This window comes from Cebus imitator, unplaced genomic scaffold, assembly GCF_001604975.1.
Source record: "Cebus imitator isolate Cc_AM_T3 unplaced genomic scaffold, Cebus_imitator-1.0 Scaffold2, whole genome shotgun sequence".
Classification (NCBI taxonomy): domain Eukaryota; kingdom Metazoa; phylum Chordata; class Mammalia; order Primates; family Cebidae; genus Cebus; species Cebus imitator.
The window spans coordinates 1,095,480-1,108,095 of record NW_016107317.1 but is presented as its reverse complement, the minus strand read 5'-3'; the positions used below and the strand labels follow the sequence as shown (position 1 = coordinate 1,108,095).

The following is a 12,616-nucleotide window of genomic DNA, read 5'->3' as shown; positions in this document are numbered from 1 at the left end:
ACTTCATTTAGACCTTTCCCATTATGAGACTTTCCAGTCTAGTAAGCTAGAATTGCTGTTTAAAAACAAAACAAAGGGACAGGAATATTGTGGGAAAGCCCTAGCTCTGCTCAACTGTAACCTCATACAAAGAGCTTCGTTTCTATAGGCCTTGATTTGCTCATTTATGCGATGAAAGCATCGCAGTAGATCATCTTTACAGCCTCTTCCTGGCCCGAAAGTGTTACTGCTATCATTTAAAAGAAGGGGAAACGAAGCTAGTCAGGGTGGTAACTAGATCATTTAAGGGAGCCCTCGAGGAGCTGAAGGCAGATCTGCCAGGTCCCCTGCCCCTCAGGGCTCACTAGCAAAGCAGACAGGTGCTAGTCCATGTGTGTTCCCCAGGTTTGCAGGAATGAGCTGAAGATACTTCTTCCCTGCCCAGAATACTGAAAGGTGACTCTGTGGCCTGGGAAGAAAGCACCTGGTAGTGAAGTTTTTCTAATGCCCAGAATTATGAACAATTTGTTATCTGCCACTTCTCCCTATTTGAGCTAAAAGGGAGATGGAAGAGGAATTTTTAAAAAGTGTGTATTTACATTTGTATTTGTTATTGTACCACTTAGCACTGCTCCATCCCCAGTCCTGGAAATACTTTAGAGCCCTTCGGTCCAGTGGTACAGCAGCAGCAAAAGGTATTAAGCAGAAGTTACACTAAGATCATTAACTCTTCTGGACATGGGAAATGGGAACATTAACCTATGTAGATGCTCTCAGGGAAACATCTTCTGCATTATCAGAGATTGAAGAGAGAGAAATTAATCTCTCTGGGCTGACTCTTGGCTGTGCCATTCATTCACCCAGGCATTCTTTCCTGCTTTCCTGCTCTATGCGGGGCAGGTGCTGTCAGAGCAGAGGGAGCAGCGCCCGGTATGGGGTGGGGAAGACTTTTATCCCAACCATCCCAGGGAGCAGCTCCATGATGTTGTACCTCGTATGTTTCAGGGGAGAGGTGCCGAAGTTTCATTGAACTCACACCACCAACCGAGAGAGGTGAGAAAGGACTACTGGAATTTGCCACGTTGCAAGGCCCATGTCACCCCACTCTCCGATTTGGAGGGAAGCGGTTGATGGAGAAGGCTTCCCTCCCCTACCCTCCCTTGGGGCTTTGTGGCAAGTATGTGTCTGATAAGGAATTTACAGTAGTTACCGTAGACTTGGGCCTCTCTGGATCTAAACTGCACTGTTATCTTCCGCTTTTCTCTTCTGAGCCCCACAGGGTGACACAAATTCCTCTTTGAGCTGACTTTCATTCATATGCAGGGAGGCAAAAACGGAACAGCGGGGATAAATAAGATTCACAAATAGAAAGCCACCAACAGCGCTAACCTACTCTTGCTTCCAAGTAACCATGTAGGAAGGCTTAGGTTTTTCCTCCTTTTCCTCCGATGATGACGATGATTGTAAAATGAAAGGAAAGGAGTGAAGAAGGGAGGGAGGGAGGGAACCATCCCGAATTGAATGAGGAAAAAGAGAGACAAAATAACTAGAGTAATATTATATCCCTGCAGGATTTATGAAAATTTGATGATTTCTTCTCAAATCTCCCTAACAGTATTTACAGTCAGTCAAGCTTACTTGAGTATATATTGGTTATGGAGTACGAGCTGTGAGTGATGTCAAAGAACTGAAATGAAGTAATGTTCCTCACTGGTTTCCGCTGTGCCTCATTTTCCCCTTCTCGGATGCTGCTAGGATCTTAACTCCTACTAGACATCCTATGCTCATGACTTGTTCAGTTTTTTAACCGTCAGGATGAGCGTTCCTCTTCCTCTGGTTTCTGGCAGAAATCCTTTGGTTATCCCTGGGAACGCAGATCACCTACATCGGACTTCAATTCATCAGCTTCCTCCTGCTACTAACGGACTTGCTACTCACTGGGAACCCTGCCTGTGGGCTCAAACTGAGCGCCTTTGCTGCTGTTTCCTCTGTCCTGTCAGGTGAGTTGCTCCTGGAGTGGGAGAAGGTGGTTGGCCCTGGCCACCTCTGAAACCCTGGCTGGAGGGCATGAGTCTTTGCCCAGAAGGAGCCCAAAGGCAGTATAAAGAATAGAGATAGTAGGCATCTTCAATTTTTTTTTTTTTTTTTTTTTTTGAGATGGAGTTTCGCTCTTGTTGCCCAGGCTAGAGTACAATGGTGCAATCTCGGTTCACCACAACCTCCGCCTCCTGGGTTCAAGCGATTCTCCTGCCTCAGCCTCCCAAGTAGCTGGGATTACAGGCATGTGCCACCACACCCGGCTAATTTTTGTATTTTTAATAGAGATGGGGTTTCACCATGTTGGTCAGGCTGGTCGCAAACTTCTGACCTCGTGATCCGCCCGCCTCAGCCTCCCAAAGTGCTGGAATTACAGGCGGGAGCCACCAGGCCCAGCCCTGGCATCTTTAATTTTAAAGTGAAGTGACACATGAAATTGCATATTGGATCACCACATGCTTTACAAAATGATTTACCTCTAGATTCCTATTTGCAAGCTTTCTCAATATGTACAATCTATTGTTTGGGTTACTTTTCAGTTGTGACATACACATAGCTTTTTAAGACCAGTCTCCATTGGATAAAGTGAAAGATGCATATATAAGATGAAGAATTAAGCCAACATTGGGGTTTGGGTAGGAAGGAGTAGGGGTGGGGTGCAGTGGCCTTGGGTGCAGCATTGGCTCAAAGACTTTTTCCACAGCTCTCAGCCTCCTATTACAAATATGTGCATTTAAGGAGAAGCCCCCATTGTGGATTAGTCTTCGGGAAATGTGGTGGCATAGGGTAATGGGCTACTCCAACAGAGGCTGCGCCTGACCGCAAAAGGAGAAGGATGCTCCAAAATCATACTCCTGACAGATGGCATGAAAGCCTTTCTCTAAGGGCTCTACCTTCCTGTTTCCTCCTTAGGTCTCTTGGGAATGGTGGCCCACATGATGTATTCACAAGTCTTCCAGGCAACTGCCAACTTGGGTCCAGAAGACTGGAGACCACATGTTTGGAATTATGGCTGGGCCTTCTAGTAAGTGCTGTCATCTCCTGTAGCCCTTGGCCAGCCAGCCTTCATGAGATTTTCTACCCTCAGTTAGATGCTTATTGGGTGTCGCCCTGCCTTCTCCTCATCCCGCATCCCAGGAGTCTGTCAGCCACACACAGGGCTGCATCATCAGGACACATCCATTCTTCCCTGCCTTCTGAGAGGGTACAGGGAGGATTCCTCGGGTTTGTCTTGGGAGGATGTTGTTTTGTCCAGTTTTCCTGCTCATCAGTTATGGCAGTTGCCTCTTCATCTGGTATATACGTCACCCCGGGGAAACAAGACTGATTTTGTAGGCCTTATGGAAATGTGCTGTATTTTTAAAATATAATTCAAGGTATTGGAGGACATTTGGAATTGGAAGAAATTGAAATTTGGATTGAACTGCATTCTCTGTCAATGGCTTACTCCTCTCCTCTTCACTTCCTCCTATATCTGTTATTCTACTGAACTGTGTTGGAAAGAAAACCTCACGACCACAGTCATTCTCCAACCCTTAAAGAACTAAGGGATCATTTTAGATTTCTCTTAAAAAGAGTGACAGCAACCATCACAAAGCAACACATTCAAATTAAATATTATCTTTGAGAGCTCTTTACTTTCTCCCTTAAGAAGCACTCTTTATTCACGGCAAGTTGCCAACCTGTACTGATATTTACTGCCTGAGATAAGTGCTGAGTACTTTGAGCGCACTGAAAAGACAGTGATGGGCTCAAGTTTCCATTCAGAGAAGGAAGCCTGCAAATCTGTTGTGGGGTCCTATCCACTTTCCTGTGGTACAATCTTGTGCTATTGATTTGGGAGTCTTGAGTCTACTCCACCAGCCAGGGCATCAGCTCAGCGCAGTTCCCAGATCCAGCATTTCTCACCTTTTGACTGTCTTCAGGCCGTTCTTGGCATTACAGCTGTAGAGCTCAGGCTAGGCAACACCCATCAATCAACTCCCAGAAGCATCCCAGACTGAACCTACTGCATTTGTCAGAGGCAGCAGTTATGAACACAGGGTGCTTGCATGCAGCCTGGCTTCAACCATCACTTGTCCTCATGAAAATTCCTGTTTCCTGAGCTTCCCAGAACCACAGGGAGATTTAGGGATCTGACTTTCCAAGTTTTCTGGAATGTGTTTAATATAGTTCTCTAGTGTCTGCTTTTACTTCCTTGAATCCATCCAGATTCTCTTAATCTCCAGCTCCTGTCCCATCCATTACGAACTCCCTTAAGCCAAAACCACAGTTTTCATATGAAGCAAATTCCACTAGTACAACCTATAATACCTCATAATTTGTAGTAAATGTTTTCCTGAATGACTCTCAGAGGCTCAACTTTGTGGACGCTGACCCTAAGACTGCTATGTTCAAAACAAAGGAATATGGAAGAGGGATGATTCCTCCCAGCATCCGAGTGGGGGGACAGCTTTGGCAGGGCACGTGTGTGTGTGTGTGTGTGTGTGTGTGTGTGTGTGTGTGTTTATGTGTTGGGGTGGGAGAGGGAGGGCATACAGTAGGTTATATCCACTGCATACAGCATAGCTACAGGCCTGGGGAATCTTAGAGATTTTACAAGGGTCAGTGCAGCTTGGGAAATAGGAGTCCAAATACACACAGACACACACACACACAATAGGCACATCAGACAGAAAAGGGCGTGGCACCAACAACTCATCAATTCAATGAAAACAAATCATTTAGCTTCTTGTCTGATATTAGGACTACATGAGTCATCCTCTTTTTAGAAAGCAGTAAGTTCTCTCCTCATAGTTCTTTACCTGAAACATGGTGGAAAGTCCCTAAATCCCTACAAGGCATTAGGCTAGTCCACTAGTAGGAAGAGGTCATGACATTTTTCTCTCAAGAGAGTCCTATTCTTACTTTGTGCTGTTTGTCCCTAGCATGGCCTGGCTTTCCTTCACCTGCTGCATGGCGTCGGCTGTCACCACCTTCAACACGTACACCAGGATGGTGCTGGAGTTCAAGAGCAAGCATAGTAAGAGCTTCAAGGAAAACCCGAACTGCCTACCGCATCACCACCAGTGTTTCCCTCGGCGGCTGTCATGTGCAGCCCCCACCATGGGTCCTTTGACCGGCTACCACCAATATCATAATCAGCCCATCCACTCTGTCTCTGAAGGAGTCGACTTCTACTCGGAGCTGCGGAACAAGGGATTTCCACGAGGGGCCAGCCAGGAGCTGAAAGAAGCGGTTAGGTCATCTGTAGAGGAAGAGCAGTGTTAGGAGTTAAGTGGGTTTGCGAAGTAGGCTTGAGCCCCAGCTTACATGTCTACTGATTATCAACATGTGCTTAAGCCAATGTCCGTCTCTTGAGCATGGTTTTTAGAGGCTAGAAATAAGGGTTATCTTTAAGTCTTAAGGGATGCTTGGGTGCCACTGCTGTCTTTTCCTCTGCAGCTCGTTTCACCCACCCCACATTTCACGCATCCAGGAATTCTCTCCTCTCCTTTATTGACAGCTTTTGCACCAGGTTCTGGGCTAAACCATGGAGATAAAAAGAGGGGTAGAATACACCTCCTGACCTTAAAGGTTTGATAAATCTAGTTATCCCCCTGGAAATTGAAGAAATGGAGGTGACCAAGTTAACGGTAGCGTGACTGTGGCTCAGCTTTCCATGGTACACATGAATTGTTCTGGAAGTCACAGACAGGAAGACAGAAGCACCCCTGAGTGCTTTCCCATGTCGCACAGAGGTTTTCCACACTGCCTGGGGCAGTGTCCTGCATCCACACAGTAGGTACCCAGTAAAAGTGTTATTAAATATTGTCCCAGGACCCCTTAGGAGAGTGGTTTAACACAAGAAAGCACCAACAGCACACAGGGTCAAGGTCACTTCTAGAAACAGCCTACCAAGGCTATTCAGATGTGACTGTGGTTCCCTAGTAGACAGTCATAGGGACTTCCCAGTGAACAAGGGGGCACAGGCTCCTCTCTGGATCCCACCTTTTCATCCCTTCTGAGAAATGTACGTTATTATTTCCTCCATGAAGAATGCCACCCATCTACTTGCCCGTTCTCTTTTCCATACGGGGAAACAAACCATCCTTGATGGCTAAGAATGAGAATGGCACACAAGCATATTCCCGTAGAGTATGTATTTATTTACTCTGTAACAGTTCACATTTTAAATAGTGCTTCGTGACAATATACCAGCTGGCTCTTCTTTAATAAGGGCAATAAGGATAGCAATTCACATTCAGGGGGATTAGTTTCACCATACCACACATTTGGGGGATGGCAAAAACGGGGTCTAAGGAAAAGGGAGGGTTTTTAAGGGAAGGAAGAGGGGAAGACCCTGGCATTTGCAGAAGTCATTACTATTTCTCAGTAGTGGTCATATTGGCTTTGCCGGCCACCGCATGGTAAGATTAGAGAAAAAAGGAGCATTTCCTATTTTAGACACCTGGGTAGGTGGCTGCCTGCAAGGAGAAGAAGGTTTAGGGACACATTTCACAAGAAACCAGCACCCACATTGGTCAGATGCAGCTTCCTCAATTTTCAGCCACCACTTATACCTTTTTTACCAGCTGCAAGAGGAAGAAGAAAACTAAGCTTATAATGTTGTTTGGCAAGGAGAGATTCAAACTTATTGTAGTCAAAAGAATCTATGTCAAGTTAGTTTGCAAATACACCATGAAGAATTCAGGGACATTATGTTTTCCTAGCTTCCTCTCATCTCTTTCTGGTATTTACTCTGTAAAAACACAGTCCTCTGCCCACACAATCCCACCAGAACAGGTCCTCAGTAAACAACTTCATGTTTCACTCCTGCATAGAGTGGCTGGCTTCCCAGAAAGCCTTAACATGACAGAGAACCAGATTATGCCTGGACAGCCCAGCCAGACCACAGGACCACCATCCAAGTTTTGGGTGTTCAGCTGCCTATGAATTAATCCTTAGAATTCTATACTAAACCACACTAGGTCCCAGGCCCTTACACTCAAGTGTATTCAAATCCTCGAAATTATCTGGAATCATTCCCATACTCTAGGGTATCTTCTTCATCCCCCAAAGTCAAGCCGGACCGACAGGATGACTTCCAAACTGTTAAAACCAAATTTGCCTTCAGGATCTTAAGGCAGAGGCACCCAGAAACCTATTAAGGCCAATCTGCAGCCCAGGCAACATGCCTGTTGGATCTATTGCTACCAACCTCCTGTTATGTCATAATGCCTGTCAGTGGGTAATTAACAGATATCCCTTTAAATCTGAACTTCATAATTTTCTAGAATCCCTTTTCTAACACAAGTTAAAAGATACAAGCCCGCCCAGGTGCAATGGCTCACGTCTGTAATACCAGCATTTTGGGAGACCCAGGCCAGATAATCTGAGGTCAAGAGTTCGTGACCAGCCTGGCCAACATAATGAAACCCTGTCTCTACTAACAATACAAAAAAAAAAATTAGCCGACCACAGTGGCAGACGCCTATAGTCCCAGCTACTCAGGAGGCTGAAGCTGGAGAATCACCTGAACCCAGAGGCGGAGGTTGCACTGAGCCGAGAACACGCCATCGCACTCCAGTCTGGCAGACGGGAGCAAAACTCTGTGTCAAAAAAAAAAAAAAAAAGATACAAGCCCAGGTAAAGAGAGAACCTGAGTTGCACTCAGGGATGACCTATCAGGTTATCTAAGAAGCAGTTTTCTGCCCATTAACATTGAATTTTCTGCTATATAAACATGACCTAAAAGTTTAGAGGAGAACTTAATTGAAGTAACAGATTTGTACAGAAGAAGGGAGAAGTAAGCACTGGAGATAATTCTAAATAACCATTTATAAAAGTTATAGTATTTACAGAAGAATTTTCCCAAAATACAATGCTTCAAAGGCTCTACAGGAAAGGAGAGATGCAGGACAAAACGGCTGTATCCTGGACTCAAGTGGCAGAAGCAAAAGTCCAGAAACATATCCCTGAATAGAAGAGAAAGTAGAGTGAGAGGAGCTATGGAGGATGCCCTATAGAAAAAGATGCAGAGAAGAGATACAGCAGGATAGGGACATCAGAGGCTCCTGACTTCCAGTTCTCCTCTAAGTTGAAGACAGCATGCACACATAAACTTCTGATGTAGCCACGGAAAAAAGATCGTGACTGGCAGAACCATCAGAACCACATATAACACAACATATGGACTTGGTCAGAGGTGGGTCACTGAGACTACATCCTCTTGCTCCCCTTGTGATAGGAATATGGTTATTCTTGTGGCCACTTAGTAGACACTGGATGGAAAAATCTAAGGAAACAGGATATTAAAAGAGAAGAAAATGCTGTGATGGATAACTCAGTCTTCCACTACAAATCTTTCTCACTCTGCCTACAGTGTGGAAGTAGCTAAGGTACAGGTGGGAAAGAAAAAGGAGAGAAGTAAGTGGCCCTCAAAACAGAGGTAGGGCATCTAGAAGTCTCAAAGTGACCAAACAAACCAGATATATTTCAGAAGGACAAGAAACTGGATCCCTGAAGCTTAGGACATATCTGGAAAAGAACTTCACCGTAACACTAAAAAATATACACACACACGGCGTAACATACAACAAAATGTTTCCTAGTCATAGACTTCACTGGCTTTCCCAGCAAGAGTTCATAAATTAGACATACCAAAAAAATAAAAAGATTCACATTTCCAAATGGTCCACGCAGAGTTCCTAGAGGGGGTTAATGCAGGAACTGAAAAGGTAGGTAAGATGCCCCAGCCAAATAGATCATGCTGTTGTCAAAGTACTCCATCATGCCTTCCCAAGTGCTTTATGACCATCAGGGAGGTGATAAAATGAGGATGAAGAAGTCCTCTCTCCACAGAACAGATTTTACAGTGACAGGAGAGTAGAAAGGATATCCACTCTGTTCACTTCTTCTGCAACTGAAGATTCCATCAGATTAGATCTATGGAAAAAGAGTTAGCAGTGACTTTATTGTTTTTCATGGTAGAGATGTTAAAAGAAAAGGAGGAAAACTAAAGGTCAGAATATTCCTCTATTTTCCTGCCATTTTCTTTAGCCCCAATAGCCTGTAAACATCTCCTCCTTCCAGAAAGGCCCAGAAACATTGTCCTTTTCCATGATAAGCTTTGGAACTTTGAACTAGACTACAGTATTTCTTGGGAGTAAGGCTGGGGAGAGAACATTAGCATTTGAGCAAGATGATTCTTTGGAGCATGTAACTGCTGCAAGCCCTGCATGATGTCAGCATCACTAGCCCCAACCCAGAAAATACCAGTCTTATCCACCCCTGTCAGTCATTGGGACAATAAAAACCATGAGCCCACATTGTCAAATGTCCCCTAAGGAAGATGCTATTATTTCCAGCTGAAAACAACTAAGAACCATTTCTTCATGGTCAGAAGGCATCCATAGGAAACAAGTGTTGGTCCAAAACAACTGTCTTGATACCCGTCTATTCAAGAAAGCTCCCCATTCTCCCTCCTTTGTAAAGGACAAAGCTGGAATTGGTAGTATTTGTCCTAAACTCTCAAGAGTAACAACATTTCAGCAGCCACTCACCTCGTAGGGAGCTTCAACAAACTTGATCCTAGAGAGAAATCTTCGCAGTTCCCCACGGCCAATTTTGGGGGTGGACTCCTGTAGCTGGGCCATCTGGCCCTCCATCAGTGCCCACCGTAGACTAAGCTTGCTGACCACCAGGGCTGCTGGATGGCCTTCGGAGCTTGGCCCTGTTGTTCTGGTAACATAAAAGGCATCTTTCCAGAGGTCGTTAATTCCAACTGAGGAAGGACAAAAACAAGAGCAGTTAACAAGGACACATACCGTCTACTAACAGGAGACGGGTTTGGCTCAACAATACATTTATTTACTCATTAGTTCACACAGGAAATGTACTGAGCACTGAATAAACAGAAGGCAGTGAGCCGGCCCACGGGTACAAAGAGGGGAAGAACTGGATGCCGGTAAAGCAGCATGCTCTTCCTGGTCTTTGCACCTTTACTCCTCTGAAGCTATTTCCAAAAAAGCCCACTTTGGGAACCGAGAGAATCTGCCCCTATGGCGAGAATTCAGGAGAAAAGTGAGCCCGAAACACTAGGGAGCCCGAGAATTCCCAAACTGCCAGTGCACGGTCACAGAAGTGATTTACCTTGCCAGTGTTTATTTTGCCTCATCTTTAAAATACAAGTTGTAATAAAAATGGTGTCCAGATTCTTAATTACAATTATTTAATGTCCACTGAATATTTTATGCTGCTGTCGGAAAAAAAACAGCTGACTCAGATCCAATTACAGGATTTTCCAAGCTCACTCATAGCTCCTACCCTCAACTCCCCAACCAGTGGACAGGTGTGCCTGCAAGTTCCAGGTAAGCTGTTATTCCCCGTGTATCCCAATAACTCGAGAGCTACAAGCACCAGCTGCAGCCCAAGACCACTGAGTTTGTAAGTAGACAGCCAAGTCCATAATTAGCAAGAGAATGTGGAAAGAAAGGAGATGTGGCTGTCTGGTCTTCTCCCACTCCGGCACTCCCTGACCTGCCAACAGAAACAGCAGACTCCATGAGGCAAAAAACCGCTGAGAAGGAGATTACCAGACAACCTAGACTAGCAGGCAGCAGAGGCTGCGATCCTAATGCTTTGGTTTCCCGAGTTGAGGGTCTCCCATATAGGATCCCATTTTGTGTACAGTGTTATTTAGACAGATATATGAAGTAGAAGAACACTTCCAAAATGTTAATAGTGGTTATGACTGGCCAGATTATGGCCAGTTTTCTTTCTTCCTTTGATTTTTCCCCTTTCTCCAATTTCTATGTAATGTTCATAGTTACTATTCAAAAAAAAGGTTTTCACTAAATCGATGCCCTGGCGAAACACACTCTATCTCCATCATGTCCTCCACAGTTAATTCCAAATCCTTATCTCTGAGAGGGTCAGGAAACTGGTATTATTTGTAGTCCCAGCACCTGGCACAGTGCTTAGCATACAGCTGATGTTCAATTAATGTTTGCTCAAGGAGTGGCTGCATGAATCATCACCTTACCCTTTGGAATGGGACGCACTTTCACCTCCACATTCAGAGCATATGGGTTCTCACCCCGCAAGCCTGGTGCTTCCACCCAGGAGGAGGATTCCAGCAAAGCCCGAGGCACCAGGGGCACCAGGGAAAGTGCCCTGCTGTCATCTGAGAAGCACACATCCTTTCCTGGGTGGGGCAATGGTCTCTTCACATACAGCCAGCACATACATTCTCACCGTCTGCATACACAGACTCCTGCTGGCACTGGGACTCACCCTCTGAAGCCGTCACTGTGCCGGTGGTGTTGGCCAAATCCAGAAGGATGGAGGGGAACGTGGGATGCAGTAGGTAAAGGTGGTGAAGGCTAGGTGGCTCAGTTCCTAGGATGATACCCTGACAATGAGCCGCAAAAAAGAAAGAGCAAAGGTAACTCTACATTCCCACACATGACAGTCCTCAGATGAAAAATCAGAGGAGAAAATGGTGATTACTCATCCCTCTCAGAGGCTAACGCCTGATCCTAACTACAAGAATGTGTTCGAAAGAAACTCCCATATACAAGAGACATATTTCAAAGAGCTCAAAACACTAATCACTAACTCTTTCAAACCACTAGCTACAGCTGGAAAAAGCTTTCTCCCTTGTAAGAAAAGAAAGGCCGGGTGTAGTGGCTCACACCTGTAATCCCAGCACTTTGAGAGGCTGAGGTGGGCAGATCACCTGAGGTCAGGAATTCAAGGCCATCCTGGCCAACATGGTGAAACCCCATCTCTACTAAAACTACAAAAAAAAAATAGCTGGCCATGGTGGCATATGCCTGTAGTCCCACCTACTCAGGAGACTGAGGAAGGAGAATTGCTTGAACCCAGAAAGCGGAGGTTGCAGTGTGCTGAGATCGCATCACTGCACTCCAGCCTGAGTGACAGAGCGAGACTTGGTCAAAAAAAAAGAAAAAGAAAGCAAAGCAAGAAAGAAAGAGAAAGAAAGAGAAAGAAAAGAAAGAAAGGAAAGAAAAGAAAGAAAGGAAGGAAGGAGAAAAAGAAACGTAATGTGTATGACCCAAGAGAGGAATCTGACATGGAGACTTCCTAGTCTTGTCCCCATGGAAGTGCTGGAATACTGGTTCATCCCTTGCAGCAGATGGGGCTTTGTGGAGTTGTAATCTATTTATGAAAACAGAGTGAGCCAAAGACATTTCCTTTCACTGGGTGTCAAAGCCAATTGCAAGCATCAGGCTAAAAATTATAAAAATCTTATCTGTTCCTGAAATGAATGGGATGTTGACCAGACCAAGGCAAATCATCAATTATAAAACAAAAGTTCCAAGGCCTGAGTGTCATTCTTCAAACTCTCTACAGCAGAAGAAATGCACACTGGGACTCTTTGTCAGTATGACTTCTGTGCAGGGATAGGACTTGAGACTTGGCAGGTTCATGAGTGTGCAGTCATGCAGTTGTTAAAGCACAGAAGTACACCCATGGGTTAGCAAGTGGCTGCTCTCCAGAGCCTCCCAAGTGCCTCTGCTCCTCTGGGACTACCTTGGGCCTCCTGCAGTAGAGGAAATGGAAGCTCTGAGAGATGAATATTACCCCTGCTTCC

At 45.2% G+C, this 12,616-nt stretch overlaps 2 protein-coding genes across 5 annotated transcripts in view; one reads left to right on the top strand and one right to left on the bottom strand.

The window, feature by feature from the left end:
• Positions 1-5,837, top strand: part of GSG1 (germ cell associated 1) — an 11,393-nt gene extending 5,556 nt beyond the window's left edge. Inside the window, exons 3-7 of one of the 4 annotated variants that reach the window (XM_037738283.1) lie at positions 534-674; positions 985-1,032; positions 1,827-1,979; positions 2,929-3,040; positions 4,944-5,362. In XM_037738283.1, coding sequence (XP_037594211.1) covers positions 534-674; positions 985-1,032; positions 1,827-1,979; positions 2,929-3,040; positions 4,944-5,286 — 797 coding nt within the window. In that variant the 3' untranslated portion in view covers positions 5,287-5,362. Of the gene's footprint in view, positions 1-533; positions 675-984; positions 1,157-1,826; positions 1,980-2,928; positions 3,041-4,943 lie in introns of all 4 variants that reach the window. The other 3 variants (XM_017528156.2, XM_017528173.2, XM_037738285.1) reach the window with 3 other exon arrangements.
• Positions 5,838-6,141: 304 nt separating this feature from the next.
• The window catches only part of FAM234B (family with sequence similarity 234 member B), a 37,746-nt gene continuing 31,271 nt past the window's right edge, over positions 6,142-12,616 (bottom strand). Inside the window, exons 11-13 of the mRNA XM_017528144.2 lie at positions 11,293-11,410; positions 9,561-9,781; positions 6,142-8,943 (exon numbers count right to left, since the gene is read on the bottom strand). Coding sequence (XP_017383633.1) covers positions 8,938-8,943; positions 9,561-9,781; positions 11,293-11,410 — 345 coding nt within the window. The 3' untranslated portion in view covers positions 6,142-8,937. The remainder of the gene's footprint in view (positions 8,944-9,560; positions 9,782-11,292; positions 11,411-12,616) is intronic.